Source organism: Physella acuta, unplaced genomic scaffold, assembly GCF_028476545.2.
Source record: "Physella acuta isolate Inbredline_101_S28 unplaced genomic scaffold, ASM2847654v3 ptg000627l, whole genome shotgun sequence".
In the NCBI taxonomy this organism is placed as follows: Eukaryota; Metazoa; Mollusca; class Gastropoda; family Physidae; genus Physella; species Physella acuta.
Genome location: NW_026732146.1, coordinates 243,887 through 265,077, shown reverse-complemented (window position 1 = coordinate 265,077; position 21,191 = coordinate 243,887). Strand labels below are relative to the sequence as shown.

The window sequence follows — 21,191 nt, the reverse complement described above, 5'->3', positions numbered from 1 at the left end:
TTTTTTTTTTTCAAGCATCTCTTCCGGTAGGGGCAAAGCCCCGCCCAGATTCTTCCTTTAGTTTGTATGATCTACAAATGCGACCAGTGTTTCTTTCAGACTTTTTCCTCCCCGGAGAGGGGTGGGGTACTTGAAATTTTCGGGGGCGGGGGTAGAATTTTCTGGGAGGGGGCGGACACTGTGGAAAAAGTATATAATTATATTTCGTTGAATGGGACGGTAGACATGTTTTGGTGTGTGTGTGTGTGGGGGGGGGGGGGGAGGGGGGCGAAGCCCCCTCCTCCCAAGTAGAGTTGCCTGAAAGAAACTCTAAATGCGACTTTTGTCATGAATGAGATTAGGTGCATGGTTTAGGGATATGCCTATGACTATATTTTGAATAAATTAAAGTACCGAGAAAATAGACAGCACTATCAACCTAGCGCCCGTTGTATCCTTCCTCAACGGGCCATTTTTCTCGTATATATATAAAAGTATATCATTATCGTTTAAACAGTAGGTACATCGTCCTTAAAGCTTTGACTAGAGGTGCTTTGACTACAGCAGAGCTTTGATATTAGCGTGGTTAATCAACAAGTATGTTTTGAAATAATATCAATAAAAAGTAGTTATATCATTTAAATTAATGAAGCAATTAATACATCTGAAATTTAAAAAAAATTACCCTGTTCATAAAAAAATATTAATGATATGGAAAGTTTATATACACAAGTATATAATGTAGACCTACTTAAACGTAAACATTCCATATAAACGATATAAAAGCATTCCATTAATATAGTCAAAGACGTTATTCTAATTCTAATATAACAGTACATACGTTTTTCTCTAAAGTTAACCATTGCTCCGAAATGGTTAAAGAACAAATTAAATACGCTATTTAAAATTTCAAAATATTTATTTCAAGTTTTGAAATTTTGGATTTCTGTATCTTAAGACGACTGGTCGTGATGATTTGTATTTACACTTAAAATATTTTTACGCAACTTTTTTAATCTCTAATTAATTTAATTAAAATCCTTTATAGACAAATGACTTGTGGTTGAACTCTCATGTGGATAAACCACTAGCTGTCATCATCTCTATGTGGGCAAAACAACTATGGTCCAAACAGGTATAGTCGATTGCGGTTTGACACCGGTCATGCGATCGCCACGAAACTTCTAGGTGCTGATGAGAATACTCAATTTCTGCGAAACAAATCTAATGGGCGTCGCCCTAGAGGTGGTGATTTTTGGAAATACACATTTTTGTACCCTTAGTTCCAGAGCAGCTATCTTATCACTTGATATATGTTAGTTGGGCGCCATGTATAGCTGGTAAGTGGTACTACTATAATCAGCGGTAAAACTACAAGCGCCTCATTCTCCGACGTGAGAGCCATGGCGCCTACGACGTTGGTTTTAAAGAGTGCCATACAATTTCAAATATACAGTTTTATTGAACGCTCTTATACGTCAAAGCGTTTGTAGACATCTGTAGCTACCGTATATATATATATATATATATATATATATATATATATATATATATATATATATATATATATATATATATATACATATATATATATATATATATATATACATATATATATATATATATATATATATATATATATATATATATATATATATATATATATATATATATATATATATATATATATATATGTATGTGTATGTGAGCTTTCGGATTTCTATTTAGATTTGGTTCTGAAAATAGTCTCATAAATTTATTATTTAATTCGTTACCTCTAAATGTATTATTTATGTATCATTAGTCTTTGTTTTCATAGGGGACAAAAAACTTTTAGCCATACAAATTACATTTAAACGGATAACAAATAACAGATGATTGTACATTCAATACTAAAATAATTGTTCTTACTTTTTTTAACATTCGACATACATTACTTTTTCTCTATTACAAATTACTTCCCAAGATTGTTATTCAGGGAGAAGATAGTGAATGAAAAAAGGAGGGGGTGGTGGTGATGTCGAGTAGGGCTATTAGACCAGCCCTACAACCTGCCACCCTGAAGCAATTGAATACCTAATCTATTATACAAATTACAAAATGCAATATGAAAATTGGCAAACGTAAATCATTGTGTGACCTCGTGTGATAGCAGCATTTTGTATTTTGTGTGTTTTCAACATTTTTTAATTATCTTCACGTGTGTCGGTGTTTGTATAGTGCGTGGGCATGTCAATGTGTATGCCGGTTGTGATACGTGTTAAAAACATAAGTATTTCATTAGTTCGCAAATTACATTGTTTGAAAACAAGGTTAACCTAAATAAATAATATAATTAATGACAGTGAGGAAATTAAAAGCAGATTGATTTTTAGATTATAAACCGAACAAGCCGCCCCGGCAAGGCCTTGAACTGGCATATGTGGAAACAAAATATCTGCACATAAACATAACTTGGTTGTTTTGAATTAACAAATACAGGGCGATATCTGGGTTCTGACATATATTAATTCAAATTAAATGTCAATTTACTAATATTTTGAACACAATTTATACCCTAATCCTTATTCTAAGTCGTTTAACCCTAACAATCCACAACAACCATTACTACTAACATAAAAAAACAACACGAACATTGAGCATGACCATGCGATTGAGCAAGATTATTAGTATAAGTATGAGTATGAGTATGAGTATGAGTATGAGTATGAGTATGAGTATGAGTATGAGTATGAGTATGAGTATGAGTATGAGTATGAGTATGAGTATGAGTATGAGTATGAGTATGAGTATGAGTATGAGTATGAGTATGAGTATGAGTATGAGTATGAGTATGAGTATGAGTATGAGTATGAGTATGAGTATGAGTATGAGTATGAGTATGAGTATGAGTATGAGTATGAGTATGAGTATGAGTATGAGTATGAGTATGAGTATGAGTATGAGTATGAGTATGAGTATGAGTATGAGTATGAGTATGAGTATGAGTATGAGTATGAGTAAGAGTATGAGTATGAGTATGAGTAAGAGTATGAGTATGAGTATGAGTATGAGTATGAGTATGAGTATGAGTATGAGTATGAGTATGAGTATGAGTATGAGTATGAGTATGAGTATGAGTATGAGTATGAGTATGAGTATGAGTATGAGTATGAGTATGAGTATGAGTATGAGTATGAGTATGAGTATGAGTATGAGTATGAGTATGAGTATGAGTATGAGTATGAGTATGAGTATGAGTATGAGTATGAGTATGAGTATGAGTATGAGTATGAGTATGAGTATGAGTATGAGTATGAGTATGAGTATGAGTATGAGTATGAGTATGAGTATGAGTATGAGTATGAGTATGAGTATGAGTATGAGTATGAGTATGAGTATGAGTATGAGTATGAGTATGAGTATGAGTATGAGTATGAGTATGAGTATGAGTATGAGTATGAGTATGAGTATGAGTATGAGTATGAGTATGAGTATGAGTATGAGTATGAGTATGAGTATGAGTATGAGTATGAGTATGAGTATGAGTATGAGTATGAGTATGAGTATGAGTATGAGTATGAGTATGAGTATGAGTATGAGTATGAGTATGAGTATGAGTATGAGTATGAGTATGAGTATGAGTATGAGTATGAGTATGAGTATGAGTATGAGTATGAGTATGAGTATGAGTATGAGTATGAGTATGAGTATGAGTATGAGTATGAGTATGAGTATGAGCATGAGTATGAGTATGAGTATGAGTATGAGTACGAGTATGAGTATGAGTATGAGTACGAGTACGAATACGAGTATAATTTTCAAATTTTGAAATTTTGAATTACTATTAATTAAGCATAGATTTTAATGGAATTTAAACTTTTGTTAAAAAATCATATTCCTTTGGTTTGCTCAAAGTGAGTATTACTTTATGCTATTTTCATTTTCTGAAAAAGATCACTACTACTAGACTTTAAAACTTTTCATCAAATTTTTAATGAAGTTCCGTGCTCGCTGACAATGCATTGTGACATAAGCGTTGGCTGAATTATATGTTTAAATTACTTTCTAAAAATCATTTAGTGTTTCGTTTTCTCAAAGCAGTAATTTTCCACTCTATTATACACACGTTGTTTACGCTTATTTGGTGAGCAATTCGTTTGTCTAAGTGTTGTTTTTTTCTAATTGAAAAACGTATATACGACAACTTGAAATGAGATCACTACTACTTTATTGAAATAAAGTATTAAAACTAGATTTCTTATTTATTTTAATTACGCTAAGCTTGCATATTTGTGACACTTTGTACACAAATTATAACCTACATTTTGGATTTTAATTATACTTAGCTAAGAAAATAGAAAGAAGAATTATTTGCTTGATTTTTCAAGCTAACAAAACCGATTAAAAGGTAAAAAACATTCATATTTTTCAAAAGTATTTAGACCAGCTAGTCAAGGATATTCCAAGTGTTTCGTTGTTTGGTTATTCATAAAAAATTACGTTTATTTTAATAAAACAAAATCTTATTTATTACATCACAATATATGATTCAAACATTTGAAAAGAAAAAGAAAATAAAATATAAAATATGCAGTAATAAGTAAGTTTTTATTATCCTTACAATGATGTACTAAAAATTTTCTTTTCCACAAAGATAGATTTTTCTTATAAGAATACGGCTATAAGAAAATAGATTTTCTATTCAAGCTGTCGTATTCTTTGAGCAATCAATGTGATTTAAAACTTTTTCTAGTTATACGTGGCAGATTAATAATAGACGTTTATATTTGAACGTAAAATTCTAAAATGAGATGCAAAACTTTAAATATATATGGAAAATTGTTTTAGCTATACAAGCAGCTAGAAGATTAAAAAATCAATCATGCATCTGCGCTAAATTAAAACGAACAAAAGCTCCTTTCCAGAAAGATCAGTAAATGCCTCTTGGCCTTGGTATATTTAGAGGATAGCTCTGAAAAATGATAAATAAAATAAATGCTCTTTAAACAAAATTGTTTAAGTTGTAGTCTTTTTACATACCTATTTATTAATCTAGCCATCAATGTATTATATATATATATATATATATATATATATATATATATATATATATATATATATATATATATATATATACATGTAATGTGTGTGCGTGTGTGTGTGTGTGTGTGTGTGAAGGTTTCTGAAAATTGGTGTATATATTTGTCTACATTGTATTTTTTCTTAAAAGGTAATTGATACTTCATAAACATGCTATAACGTATATAGAGGAAATTTTCATTACAGACTGTAGTAATGTTTCCACTTAAACTGTAACATAAGGGGTGGATGGCATTCTTGATATAGAAAAATACTCCCTTCCGTTTTACGTCATATCCTGGAGTAGTAATTTAAATACAAGCCTGTATATATATATATATATATATATATATATATATATATATATATATATATATATATATATATATATATATATATATATATATATATATATATATTGACCTACACCACATAAGTACACCCAACTATCCCTGTTAAATTAACTCTATATTGACCACATGTGCTATCTAAAACGAACCATAAATTTTGATAAGTTACGTTAAAAAGTCGTCCGATACGCCCGGAAATCACGATGTTTAATACAATATTGCCACTGTGGTTTCAAAGGGTATCATTTTGTTTTTAAAACAATTTTTTTACCAAATTTGCACGAGTCGAAGAGGCCAGAGATCTGATAGACTTTCCAGTACATCAGGGCCGCCCGTCCAAAGTAAAAACGGCATTCGTCGTCCTGTATCACCTTGACCGCACAATCGGTGTAGGTTATCCCTGCACTGTTGGGACACATGTTTCGGATTTAAATTAAAGGCTTACAAGATTTCTTTCAGACAGTGTTCCCAGAGTATAGTGGGGGTGTGGGGTGGGTGGCGAGGTGAGAGGGTGTCATTGTGTCATTTAAATTTCCGGGGAAAATGGGGTGTCGGAAATAGGTTAAAATATAAATTTCTTTATATAAATTATAAATTGTGTATTTTCTCATGGAGAGGATGGGTGAAGTGTTCAGGGGTGGGCTGGCGGTGGGGTGGGGCACTTCAACTTTATGTTGCGGTGGGGGATCTGACATAGGTTAAAGTATATAAGTTTTAAATAGATTATACATGTAGGACGTGCTCGAGGGGGAGGGGGGAAGTGGAGGGTGTGGCATCCGTACATCAATGAGAAAGTGTTTGTTGTTGTTTGAGGTTTATAGTCCGTTTTCAATAGATTATATCGCGGACTGTATTTTTGATGGCTGATTTGTTGTTTTTTGTTTATGTTCAATTTCATTTGATTTGGTTTCCTTTCAATTTCGGATGTGGTTTTTTTTTATTGTGTGAGTTCTAAATTTTGTTATTAGGTGATGTTTATTTTGTTAGAATCAAAGCTACACATTTTAGGGGGTAGGCTCTAAAAAAAACGGGGAAAAAAACTTTTTAATTAATAAGCCTTTTTCATTTATTTCTGTATGTATAAGTGAGGGTACTTAAGGGAAAATATTTGCATGTACCAGGGACTATTTTGAAAATATGTTTGCCATGGAACGGCGGCCATCTTGGAAAATACTACCTTTTGTGGAGTTCTAAAATTTCCTAAAGTAACATATAAACCGCCCATATAATCATTGATCCTTCTTGTAATAACACCAATAGAGTCAGCTGGCTAGTTTTCGTAACCGAAAAACAGCTAGAAAATTTTTTTTTCAAATTTTCAAAAACATTTTTATGGTGAAATTCCATTTAACATTAATTTCAATGGAATTTCGGAACATCAAATTTTGAAAATTAAAAAAATTTTTAGAGTGATTTCTTTTACAAAACTAGCCAGTTAACTCTATTGGTGTTAGTACAAGAAGGATCAATGGTTATATAGCCGTAATATATATTAGTTTTTGAAATTTAAGAACTCCAAAAAAAGGATGTTTTTTTCAAGATGGCCGCGGTTGCAATGGCAACCATATTTTCAAAAGAGTCCCTGATGCAAGGAATATTTTCTTTACAGTACCCTAACTTAGATATACACAAATGAATCAACAAAAGGTTTTAATTAAGAAGTTGTTTTTTTTCTGGAGCCTACCTCCCTTCTACCACAATCACTGTAACACATTACCGGCACGAGAGCTCTGGGTAGTCCTTCAGATCGTGGCAGTAATAGGTTTGCGCACAAACCTCATTGGCTAAGAGAGAGAACGAAATATTTCATTAGTCAAGCACTGAGAATAACATACATAATTCTTAAGTGTGTTCGTGGTCACGTCGGTAAAGCTAATGGTTGCTAAAGCGGAAAGTGCCGAGTTCGAATACCTCCGGTCAGGTGATGATATATAGCTAGAGACAGCAACCCATATAAGAGAGAGCTCTAAAATAGAAGGTGGCTGAAATAGGAGATAGTGGCCTGCTTGGTGCATACTAGTTATAAAAGTAATATTTAATTTTGTTGGAGCTTACTCAACATTATAATCAAGAACTAGAAAGAAGATCAGCTTAATACATGTTTGTATACACTCCATAATACGTTTAATTTTAACTATATAATGTTTACATTAGAAATAATATTTGCTTATTGAAAAAAAAAACTGTTAAGTAAACATACTTAACCGAACATTGCCAAAGTGATTAAAACATCTATATATATATAATTATCTTCATGGAGACCATAGAAAACAACAAACTGTAAGCGCGCCTAGCAGCCCCCTCTCTTCCTCTCTAGGGATATCCCTACCACCATGGTCTGGTGAGCTGTGGTTCATGCTAAATGTTTACAATCGTAGAGCCGGGTTTAGTGACGGCTATTAGGGGCAGATAATTTAGCTTGAAACGATTTTAAACTTAAGGGAGGTAAATAAGAGAAGGCTGCATTCACGGGGGGAGGGGGTGTAGGGTAGGGTTTGGGGGAAAGGAGGGTGGGGGGGGGGGTTATCGTCCTTAACGACCTACTGATAGTGTTTTAAAGCAAATATTTTCAGTGACAGCATTGGAACTGCCGAATTCACAGATTATAAATTACTGAATAATAGAAAATAAAACAACTAAATAGAGGCGTATGATACGCCGCGGGTCGGCTCGTTTAAAATAACATACATAATGGATCAGAACAATTCCTCAAAATAAAGCAGCGGTCTGTAAGCTTGTACAACACCCTGATGTATCTAACATAAGAAATACATTGTGTACACTTACGCAAACTCTGAGGCTTTGGAGGTGTGGTCGAATACATTTGATAGCATTTCAGCATATCTTTTCTTTTGAAGTCCAACCGTATCGAATAACGTCTACTTGGCTCCTTGACCACTTCTGAAAATATTTTGGAATTCGATTTGTTCTAACTAGCCTATTATATTGTCGCAAGCATATGATAGATAATAAAAATAAACCGGGGGTGATATCCCCTAAACTTTCTCGAATATTCTAATATAACACTACGGGGGATGGCAACTCGGGACATACACAATATTTTAAATCCATTTTTAATTATTTAAACTTTTTATAATAGAATCTCTTAAAAAAAAGAATTGCACACCAAATGAACGCTAAATAAAATGTGCAGATTAGTGCAGGATATAATTAGTACTTTATAAATTCACATGCATTTTTGAGAAATCAGAAAATAGCGTAAATTACTACTTCCGGTAGACGGAAATTACTCAAAATTTAACAGAAGGTAGATGATTAGAACTTTTACTTACATGTGAAATTTCATTTATCTGTCTAAAATAGTACTTAAGTTATAGGCTTTTAAAAAATTAAAGTAGAAAAAGTTTCACTTCCGGTTATCGGAAATCGCTCAAAATTTGATAAGGATCTACGATTTTTATATAATACGTATATATGAAATTTCATCAACCTAGCCGTAACGGTACTCAAGTTATCGTGTTTACCCACACACAGACACACACACACATACACACAGACATACGGACAAGATTGCAAAACTATGTTTTTCCGACTCAGTGAGCCCTAAAACGATTTTTTTGTGCACGATTACAAGACTTTCTCTATACTTCGTGCATACGAGAAAGTAAAAAGTTTAACACTTTAAAATTTAAAAAAAAATGTTATGTGCTAAAAGACGACCCGGCTTTCCGTTGGAAAACGACCCGTCTGTTGCAATACGGCAACATTAAACCATCAACACTTAATTAACTCCGACATGAAAACTTATCCGACACTCCAGTACACAAACACCGACACTCCTACACACCCATTTAGCCCCACTTCACCCTTCATGCCACACCCTCTCATACACTTTCACTCACACACGCACCCACCATCAACACTGATCCTGGTATTTCCACGACACGCAAACCTCACCCTCCCCATCCTGCTACCCCCATCGTAACTCGTCTCCATAACCCATACTTCATTCTCCGTCAAAAACCTTTAGTGTTAATTAAAAACATCATTAAGATGTACATCTTTTTCTTTAACTAATACCGTAAAAATCGAAAGTATAACAAAACAGAAATATGAATGACTCATCAATGCATTATCTAATTTATTTATTTTAGTTTAAATAGTTCTTACAAGAAATATTTCTTACTAAATACATAACTTACTAAACAGGTTACATACTTCATGTATTTTTCTTTAAAAAACAGATTAATTTACTAAATATATGTATTACTAAATATATTTATTACTAAATATATTTGTCACTAAACAGATTACTTACTAAATGAATTATTAAATACTCAACAGACAACTTACCAAAGCCACAGCGCTTGAACTCATCCTTTGCAAAATCTAGCCTGAGTCTATCAGCTAATGTGATCATTTCACTACAGCTGTTGAGGTTCAACACTTTAACGACCGATTCGACGATGGCATGACTCTCCCTTAAAATATGGCTTTTGAATATATTACTGTTCAATTAAATTTCAATTACACACACATATAAAAACACAATCATACATACACACAAACAAACGCACACACAAACACACACACACACACATATATATATATATATATATAAATATATATAATATATATATATATATATATATATATATATATATATATATATATATATATATATATATATATATATATATATATATATATATGTATATATATATATATATATATATATATATATATATATATATATATATATATATATATATATATATATCGGTTAATTCGTGAACTGTGTTAGTTCCCGTTAGTTTTGATTGGACCGTTGAAATTTTTGTAAGGTGGTTGGACGGATGGATAAATAGACACATGGAATGCTAAATTAGATTGATGGATGGATGAGTGGATGGATAAACGAATGAATGGATGGATGGATGAGCAGACGGACGGGATAATGGACGGATGAACGGTTGGATAGATGACTTTTGAACATTGATTAACATGAGGGGAATAGTTCAAAAATCTTACCAACACAGCAGTTTGTTCAGATTCCCATACGGTAACAATATTCTCTGATTCATGCATTTGTCTTTATAGTCACGAACTATTATATATTAAAATAGGATATTAGTTTTTAACCCATAAAGACAAAATGTAAAATAATGCTGTTAAATTGAATTTACCTTAAACTTTTTAATCTTTTGTGTATGGAGTATACGCGAAGAATTGCAATAATTCAGAAATCGAAATCGAGATTTGAAATCTCGGGGGAAAAAAACTATACATGGAATAACTTGAGTGCCGTTTTTTTAAGAAACAGCCAAAAATACTGTTCTTTTATATAATTACTTCAATAAAACAATAACTGAATTTGCAGTATTTTCGGTTAGAGTGACAAATTCTAAAAATAAATTTGACTTCTGGTACTCTTAGATTTAGTTGGACATCCTAACAGTACATCCAGCTCGGATGGGTACTTGACTCTCAAGGGAGAAAGTAAAGCATCTGGACATAGTGTTGACCACACGTCCGCTGCAATATCTATCTTTATATCTGAAACTTCGGGTTCAGCGTGGTCGAGTCGGTAAAGCTCATGGTTGCTAAACCGAAAAGTCTCGAGTTCGAACCCTCGGGCAGATGAGGCTCGTTAGCTGGGGACAGACACTCATCTAGGAGAGACAACTCCAAAATTAAAAAACTGCTGCCTTGTAGATTGTTCTTGGTTGGACAAAGGCTATGGAAGCAGATCCAAAAAGAAAAGCAGGCTGAAATCGGAGTCAATGGCCTCAATGGCGCATAACCAGTTGACAAGTAACGCTTAATTGTGTTGGAGGCGTGATCGAGTCGGCAAAAAAGCTCATGGTTGATAAATTCGAACAAAGTCTCGAGTTCAAACCCACTGGCAGGAAAATCTCTATTCCCTTCAACACTAATAATTAAGAACGAAGAAGAAGAAAAGATCTGAAACTTAATCGTTTATTTTTATAAACAGTAAAGTTGTTTATAACAAAAACTACAGTGTAGGTAAGCTTCGTTGCAGCAGCACAATCTATGATGGCGTTTTATACTTACTAGGCATCCACGGTTTTGCATTCTCTGTGAAAGAATAAGTATAAGAAATTAAAAACTTAAACCTTTCTTTATGTGCACTCGATATTAATGCATACGATACTGAGAACGGTTATTATCATGTTGTGCTATCGAAGTGTGCGTTTATGATGTAATATTTTTTGTAATAAATTGATATCTGATGTGTTTTTGAGGCAGCTAGTTGCATGAAACATTTTTTAAACGTTAAATCTAAAAAAAAAAAACAAAAAAAATCTGTTAATTCTATTCATAAATTAGACCTGTAGGCCTATATCTTAATACATGTATTAAAATTAAAATCCTTAGCATTGTATTTCATATATTGTGCATCTGTGTTACTAAAAATACACCCGATATCTAATTCGTTGATTCAACAGTATACTCATAAATATGGATTGTCACATAAATAATAGAAACATTGAGATATAGAAATATATGAATATATATATATATATATATATATATATATATATATATATATATATATATATATATATATATATATATATATACATTAATTAGAGAGAGATAATACTGATATAGAGATAAAGATCCGGATTTTACTTACGAATCGGAATTTCGACATTTTTTTGCTGAGCTTTGCAAATTAAATAAATAGATAAAATTATACCATACATTATACTTATATATATATATATATATATATATATATATATATATATATATATATATATATATATATATATATATATATATATATATATATATATATATATATATATATATATATATATATATATATATATATATTTATTTATTTATATATTTATTTATATATGTGTGTGTATGTGTGCATACATACATAAAAAATGGGATTGTGTCGCCTTGTGTCAGTGCACTAGATAGACTGCTAACCCGAAAATCTCGAGTTCAGATAGATCCGAGCTCAGTCAGTAGAGCTTCACTGAGTCCATCCAGCTCTGATGGGTACCTAACTCACGTTAGGGGGATTTAAGGCAGCTGTTCATGGCACTGACTACAATATCCCAACATAGGCTGAAGTCACTGAAACAGATGAACTCTACTTCATCTTCCCAATGTCTCAAGGCTACAAACGGGGGAAAAGATGATATTCATACATAAAACATCAACGGCTGTAAGATCAAGTTACTTATACAACCAGAAAGCTTTTATTTACCTGATTCTGTAGATACTGCAAGAACAAGCACAATCGCGAGGTGACGGAACATTAGTTTCATTATCTAGTAGGTCTGAAAAACTTAGTTATCGATATGCATCAAAGTTCTAGGCAAACACCTGAAATTCTGATTTCTATTTGATACTAGATGTGTTCTTTCTACATAATAATGTACTTGTGTATAACAGGTGTCTCCAAACTTTTCAGTCCGAGGGCCGCATTAACTATCAAATTTCAGTTCGGGGGCCAGTTTCTTCCAGGCATACCTTTGATTTTTCTGGACAAAGTTCCTCAGCCATCACCAACAAACTGTTTTTTCCGTGGACAAAAAGATCTCCACGGGCCGGATGAGAAGACATCGCTAGCCGCATCCGGCCCGCGGGCCGTAGTTTGGAGACCCCTGGTGTATAACTATATAACTGCTCACTTACCCTATGTTAAATTGATAGCAACGACAAATATTTCTGATTTGGTTTGAAAACTCAATTTAATTTGATTATTGATTTTTTTATTCAAATATACCACGGGAAACTCACGGTATATTTCCAATTAGATAGATAATAGAACTAGTATTTTTACATAAGGACAGTGTGTAGGTAGCCTGCAGTGTGTAGGTAGCCTGCAGTGTATAGGTAGCCTGCAGTGTGTAGGTAGCCTGCAGTGTGTAAGTAGCCTGCAGTGTGTAGGTAGCCTGGCAGTGTGTAGGTAGCCTGCAGTGTGTAGGTAGCCTGCAGTGTGTAGGTAGCCTGCAGTGTGTAGGTAGCCTGGCAGTGTGTAGGTAGCCTGCAGTGTGTCGGTAGCCTGCAGTGTGTAGGTAGCCTGCAGTGTGTAAGTAGCCTGCAGTGTGTAGGTAGCCTGCAGTGTGTAGGTAGCCTGCAGTGTGTAGGTAGCCTGCAGCGTGTAGGTAGCCTGCAGTGTGTAGGTAGCCTGCAGTGTGTAGGTAGCCTGCAGTGTGTAGGTAGCCTGGAGTGTGTAGGTAGCCTGCATTGTGTAGGTAGCCTGCAGCGTGTAGGTAGCCTGCAGTGTGTAGGTAGCCTGCAGTGTGTAGGTAGCCTGCAGTGTGTAGGTAGCCTGCAGTGTGTAGGTGGCCTGCAGTGTGTAAGTAGCCTGCAGTGTGTAGGTAGCCTGCAGTGTGTAGGTGGCCTGCAGTGTGTAGGTGGCCTGCAGTGTGTAAGTAGCCTGCAGTGTGTAGGTGGCCTGCAGTGTGTAAGTAGCCTGCAGTGTGTAGGTAGCCTGCAGTGTGTAAGAAGCCGATCACAACTTACATCAGGGGTCTGGGCAAATTCTACACAAGCCTGCTTCGTTTTGAAAATAAAGATGGCTGTCCTGTATGTTATTTGTTATCATTTTCAATGTTTAATGCGTCTTAATGCATTATTAGCTTATTATTATTCTATATTCTAGTATCTATCCCCTAGGCCTATAAAAACACAGTAAAAAGTCGAGTTTTAATGTATTGTTAACTTTCTCCTATAGCTTAAATGATAAGCTGTTTTTTGTTTCTATAAGTAACATTGGAATAGGCTAAATTAGGGTATAATTGAATTAAAACAAGATTTAACCTTTATCATTATTGAGAGCATGCTAAATAATTTAAAAACAAAAACCGCACCACTTCATATGTGAGTTCCTAAACAAGATGATAGCCTATTAACAAGTCACTCGGGAGACGTGGATACAGAATCTAAGCAGTCATTGTCAGTTTGTTAGTTCTTATGTTCCCATTCAGAAAGTGGACCGAGGTAAATCTCAAAACGCGCGAATGTCTGTAAATCATTTATATATTTTTTTACTTAGGATTTAATAGTTTATTCATTTATTATTCATTTGAGGTTCGCGCTAGAAAGAAATGGAATGTCTAACGATTTGGAATGCAGGAGACTACTTAGTGTGACCTACATAAGTCTTTTCTTTCTTTATATAATTTAGTTTCTTAAGGGGGCAGTATCACCCAGAAATTTGAAAATTGACGAAAAAATTTGCCAAAAAAAAACTATTATACATACACACATAAATCTTTTACCATAATAGTAAATAGCAAGGAGCTATAAAACAGCACATAAAAGAAAGTTAACGTATGATGCAAACATTTTTTATAAATAATTTTACCAAAAAATGTTTACTAAGTAATTTTTGGCTGCGGTTTTCCAACATTTAGGCCCTTCCTTCTGAAAATACTCTGGGAGATGCATAACAGGGTAGCGTATGTCCGGGACTATGAGATATCCATTGTGACAAATTTTGAAAATTTTAGAATTTTTCAAAGTCAGACCAAAATAATTGAACTTTGAAATTTCCTAAAAAATTTATCTCTCAATACTATTATCGTAGTCCCGGACGTAGCCAACAACGCAAGGAAGGCTTATACCAAATTTTAAGTACTTTACTTATGGTTTCGAAAAAATGTTTACAAAAAATTAAAAATGTGATAAAATATTAACAAAATAATTTTTTGACAATTTATTGCCATACATATACCCTACAATTTATATACTGTATTATAGCAGAAGAAACGTTACTATTGCTGTAAAAATTTGACATGTGTATGTCAAATAGTTTTTTTTGGTGATAGTTTTTGTTTCCCTCCCTTAGTCTGGGTGATACTGCCCCCTTAAGTTATGTAATCGACCTTGAGAGAGTTGTACGGTCACCTGATCACCTGAGTGGTCTAGTGGGTAGGATCCCGTGCTCTCACGGCGGCGGCCAGGGTTCGATTCCGAGACTGACACTTGCGTGATTCACGATCTCGCCACGGCGGCGGCCGAGGTTCGTTTCCTCGGTTTCCCAGGGTGGTCGAGTGGTCCGAGTTCATGGGATGCGAATCCCCCGCTTAGGATCCAACTTTAACAACTTGTCAAATCATATAAAGCATTGGTAGCACTCAAGTAACTCAGTTTACACGATACTCTTTGATTAAACATTTATAAAAGATGTAGTCACTGTAGTGTGTAGGACATGCGACACGTACGCTGGAAAGAAAAAAGAAAAAACGAACAATGCTATTAACCCATACTGCACGCAATCCATCTTGATAAACTGGCAAATATTTCAACAGTTTTGTCCCCTTTCTAGTTGTTGTTTACTTTAATATTTCAAAAGTTACCAACTTTTATTTTACCAATATTCATCTCTAAAGTGTGGCGTAAACCAAAAATTAAAAAAAAAATGTTGTATTGAGAAAGTTTGCTGTTCACACTTTTGTTTAAAATATCACAAAGGTTGTACCAATAATTTGGCACAAATGACACCATCAGTGATGGGGGTGACACATACTTCCATTTTTCTTAAGATTTTATATATATATATATATATATATATATATATATATATATATATATATATATATATATATATATATATATATATATATATATATATATATGTGTGTGTGTGTGTGTAGTCGTTGGCAGAGAGTGTGATGTCCTGGGTTACTGCACTGAGTGTCACCAGACCTATTGGCGCCACTGCATGACCTATACCCACATTAGACCTATGTTCCACTGCGTTGATTTTGTGTGCTTTCAAATTCTGCAGAAGTCAAACGCTTGCTGGTTTAAAGAACAATGCCAACAACTTGACAACAGAAAGTAAACATCAATACACATCATTTACGATAAGAAAAAGGAATTCTATATGTTTCATTAAAGTTACTGACAGAAATGTCTAAATTCAAGTTATATATTATTAACTGTATATTTCTGTAGCAGATATACTTCATTGATGTAAAAAACTTGATCGATTTCACAGCGAGGCCTAGATAGCTAATGTTAAGATAAAGTAATATACATACTGTTATGTTTAACAGTTATAGGCATAGCATTTAACGAAATTGCAATCGTTAATTTTATTTTCATTTGGCGTCCACTAGTAGTGATCACTAATCATCGTAATAATAATAATAGTAATAAAAATAACGTTAAAATTGATTGAAACCTCTCAATGAAGAATTCAATCTGATTATTACAATTTACACTTGTCTGAATTGTTGGGTTTCTCTCTTTCTCCTACTCCATCTCTCTTTCTCTCTCTTTCTCTCTATATCTCTCAATATCTCACACACAATCACAAACAAACACACACACACTCTCTCTGACACATATCCTCTAAACACAGACTGACTTTAACTAAACACAATATCGAACATCAACACAACAAACAGTGGCGTAGCGAGGTCGGGTGTCACCCGGTGCGGCACTTAATGGTGCCACCCCCCTCCCCCCCCCCCCCGGGGACAAAATTTCAAACTTTCGATTTGCGATCCACCCCCCTCAAACTTTCGATTTGCAACCCCCCCCCCTAAAGTTTTTGATTTGCACCCCCCCCCTCAAACTTTCGATTTGCACGCCCCCCTCAAGTTTTTCTCTATATATTTTGCTATTTTTTGCCTTGGTGTCACCCCCTAAATGATGTCATCCGTAGCGATCCGCATCCCCCGCGCCCCCTCGCTACGCCCCTGACAACAATAAAAATAACCTAAAAATCATACATCCTATAGAAGCAATCAAGTATTATATTAGTTTTCAGTTAGAAATATGCTCAGTCTTCAATGCTCTCTTTGTGGTTATGACAATTATGACAATCTCTGAATTGATTTTGCCAGTTCTAGTCTCCTTATTTCAATACATAATTAAAAAATAAAAAAATAGCATGTTGCTTTCAGTCAGTAGCCATTTAGTCAATACCATTCAGTGTTCACAGTATTTAGAAGACTTTGGTTACTAGATGGAACACTAGATTTCGCGGTTCCATCCTCTACAACTCACTCATCGAAACATGTCGTCACAATTTCTTATTAAAATCAGATTTTGTCACAACAGTGAGATATACTCAGTAAATTAACATACTAATAATCCCATCTTAGAATGATGCTAATTGCAATTATTTTTATTTCGAATCAACCATTTCTCTCTTACTTATTAACTTGGCATAACCGTAGCATCTACTTGTTGATATAGCTTTGAAATTATTGATATAACTGTAGCGTCATACGATTCATATAACTGTAGCGTCTAGCTGGTGAAATGACAGTAATAAAGGAAATAGCCGAACAACTATAAGTAGCCACCTTTAAAGCCACACTTTTACAATAAGTATTATAAACAACAGAAGCAACTCCTGAGGCGGTGATACTGCCAAAATTTCTTTAAACTAATGCAAAATATTTTAATCATTACATTCAATTTAGACAAACAAAACCATAATTTAAATGTTTTAAATAGTTTATTAAAAATGTGTAGAACAGCATAATACAAAATACATTGCTTAAATTGTAATGTGCTACAAAATGTCCTAGTGTTCATTAAAAAAACATGATAAACGTTTGGTTTTAGTTAAAAGGATTGTAATTAAATAAAACGAACATAATTATCATTCTAAATGACATCGCTTCTAAGTTATATATATATATATATATATATATATATATATATATATATATATATATATATATATATTTATTAATTCAATATTATATTTATTTGTTTTGTAAATATACCTTTTTCTCTTATTACCTATTAATCTAATAAGGTCTGTGTTTCGTGAAATACGAGCCGCCCCGCGGTGTATCATACGCCGCCATTTAGTTGTTTTTTCTACTTTTCAGTAATTCATAATTTGTGAATTCGAAAGTACCAATGCTGCCACTGAAAATATTTGCTTTAAAACACTAACCCCCCCACCCTTTCCCCCAACCCCTACCCTACCACCCCCCTTCTCCCACCACCCCACGTGAAAGCAGCCGCCTCTTAGTTATCACCTCTAAGTTTAAAATCGTTTCAAACTAAATTATCTTCCCCTAATAGCCGTCACCAAACCCGGCTCTACGAATGTAAACATTTAGAGTGAACACCGCTCACCAGACCATGTGAGGGGGGGGGGGGGGTGGAGGGTGGTAACGATAGAGCGGAAGAGAGGGGACTGTAAGGCGCGCTTGCAGCTTGTTTTCTAGGGTCTCCCAGAAGAGAATTATATATATATATATATATATATATATATATATATATATATATATATATATATATATATAAATATATATATATATATATATATATATATATATATATATTGTGTGTATAAATATTATAATCATCACTTCAAAAACGTGATAATCTTAAATGAAGGGAATGGCATGGCCTAGCGATAGAGAGCTAGGCTGATAATCCGAAAGTCTCCAGTTCGAAAACGTTTCAAGCAGCAGAATTTCCCTATGTCCCCCCAGCTATCATGTGTCCCCCCCCCCATGTTAAGGGAAGCAATTGCGGCTGGGCATAGTGCAGACCAAACAATCCCTTCATATGCCGAGGTCCCTGAAACAGGCGAACTCTAATTTTTCTGCCACTTGTGTCTTGGGCACGAACAGGAAAACATGATGAATAAGAAGTAAAAGTTACAAATTCTGGATTATTATTTATAGAAATCGTTTAGAAGAAAATGTGTCAAAAGCAGAAAATTGATCTCTTGGTATAAAATGTATTAGGAAATAGTTTAAAGTTAGTGATATTTTATAATATTTAAATTAATTAAAAAATTGTTTTAGGTAGACATTGCTACCTTCACATAGACAATAAGGCTGTTACCATCTTTTTTTCAGTTTATGTTTAAAAAATACACACACTTGTTATAATATTTAATGTTATAATATGTTAAACCATTATAGAAGTAAACGTTAATTTGATAATTTAACAGCCATAAATCTGACAAAGTTTCAATAACTGAAACATAAATTTAGAAGGATTTTTAAATTTCCTTTTTAATGCTAATTAATATTCGTAATTATTTTTTTGTAAATGTTGTTTTAGTAACTTTACTTTAGTTATACATTTGACGAACAATTTTTAAAAATATATTTTTCTTTTCAATAGGACTGAGACACTGTTTTAGGAAATATTAACATTTATACGTGCGAGTTAAAAATAAATGAAAGCAGATTGTGTATGATCACATCTGAATTACACCAGGTAAATAATGAAAAAAATATATAAATATTATGTATCAATCAATAAATGTTTAATTTAAAAAATCTAGTACTTCAATTTTAGACAATAGTAATATCTTTTGTAAACAATGTTATCTGTGTCAGTGGCGTAGCGAGGTCGGGTGTAACCCGGTGCGGCACTTAATGGTGTCACCCCCCAGAGGCATAGCGACCCTTCCCGGGGACAAACTTTAAAATTTTCTATTTGCACCCACTTCAAGTTTTTATCTATATATTTTACTATTGTTTGCCTTGGTGTCACCCCCTAAATGGTGTCACCAGGTGCGGTCCGCACCCCCCCCCCCCCCGCCCTCGCTACGGCCTTTGATCTGTGTGTACTCAAGGATTTGTGGGATGTTTTTTCCTCAAAATTAACATTTTACTATCTCGTTTTATGATTTAATACAATTATTATCTAATATAATAGTTTCCACCATGTGCAAAGTAATTTTTTATTTAAATGTACTGAGTAATCAATTGAAACATTATTTTTAAAATGTTTTTTTTTTTTTTAATTTTTAAAAAATTTAAATTACACATTCCATGCCTGAGCGAGAGCTGTAAATGTCGCATCTGTGTTGTAGACCAACAAGGAACTTAGACTTGTGTTCCTGGTGGAGAAGTCCATAAGCTGACATTGTTTGGTAGAGGAGATCCAGTTAAAACCCATACAGATCTGGTCTTGTCTTGGCTGCAGACATTCAGCTGCACATTCAATAGAGCTGCGTTTTCTTGTGTTAAAAATTGGAGACAGTTGGAGAAGTGTGTTCTTGGTCTTCACAAAAAATCCGTCGATTGGGTCAAATAAGTATCCCATGACTTTAATTTCACAGATGATAATTAAACCATATTCATATCTAAAAAGTATAGTTAATATCCATTTATTATTTTAACATACGTTACATAAACAATAAAAGATAGATCTGAATGCTGGAGAATTTGACAAATAATTTAATGAGTTCTATAAAATTAGCTTGTTAGATATTATTTATCTCAGTATTTAGTTACAAATAAACAAACAAATGTTACTTTCTAACCTGGTTACACGGACGTATCTGCCGATGATAGGAGTAGAACAGTTCCAGGTGTATGTGGTAGATCCAACTGTACCTTCAAACTTAAAGCAGAGTTCCCCGGGCTCGTTAGGAAAAGTTGCTTTCAGTCTGGGATCTGTTCTAAACACGTCAATACCGATGTTGCTGGTGAAACCATCATTTCTGTCACTGTAATTATAAAGAACATTAAATAAAGCCCGAATATTTTTAGGGTCGAATGTTTAAGAAAAAAAGTCATGAGTTCGAATCCAGGTTTAAGTCCGTAGAACGTCTATGAGTCCACCCCGCTCTAGTAGATACGTTACTTATGTTAGTTAACTTATTGTCGGCGGGCATAGTGCTGACCACACTATACCTTCATATATTGAGGTCACATAAACATGTAAACTCTACTCCACTTACCCCATCTGTCGTCAGCATGTCTAATATATATATATCGAATCACCAATATAATATAACCATAAAAAATAATAAAAAATTTACATAAATATAGAATTAAAATAATTTTAACATATTACATTTTTTCTTATTTGTCTATAAATATACATACATTCATTGTT

The 21,191-nt window shown here is 33.6% G+C and overlaps 1 protein-coding gene across 1 annotated transcript; it reads right to left on the bottom strand.

Moving 5' to 3' along the window:
* Nucleotides 1-4,566: 4,566 nt before the first annotated feature.
* Nucleotides 4,567-12,038, bottom strand: LOC131948179 (uncharacterized). Its single transcript, XM_059309713.1, has 9 exons — nt 12,013-12,038; nt 11,427-11,450; nt 10,383-10,458; nt 9,705-9,832; nt 8,178-8,291; nt 7,108-7,174; nt 5,662-5,795; nt 5,246-5,338; nt 4,567-4,933 (listed from the first exon to the last, which is right to left on the bottom strand). Coding segments are annotated over exons 2-9 (621 nt in total). The 5' UTR covers nt 11,434-11,450; nt 12,013-12,038; the 3' UTR covers nt 4,567-4,931.
* Between the last annotated feature and the right edge of the window lie 9,153 nt (nt 12,039-21,191).

Bases quoted from the DNA above. Each gene is read 5' to 3' on its own strand.
- LOC131948179 (XM_059309713.1), bottom strand. The intron at 5,796-7,107 runs GTAATGTGTTAC...GTGTCCCAACAG, and splicing joins TACCCAGAGCTCTCGTGCCG to TGCAGGGATAACCTACACCG. The intron at 5,339-5,661 runs GTAAAAAAATTG...TTACTACTCCAG, and splicing joins CTTCGACTCGTGCAAATTTG to GATATGACGTAAAACGGAAG.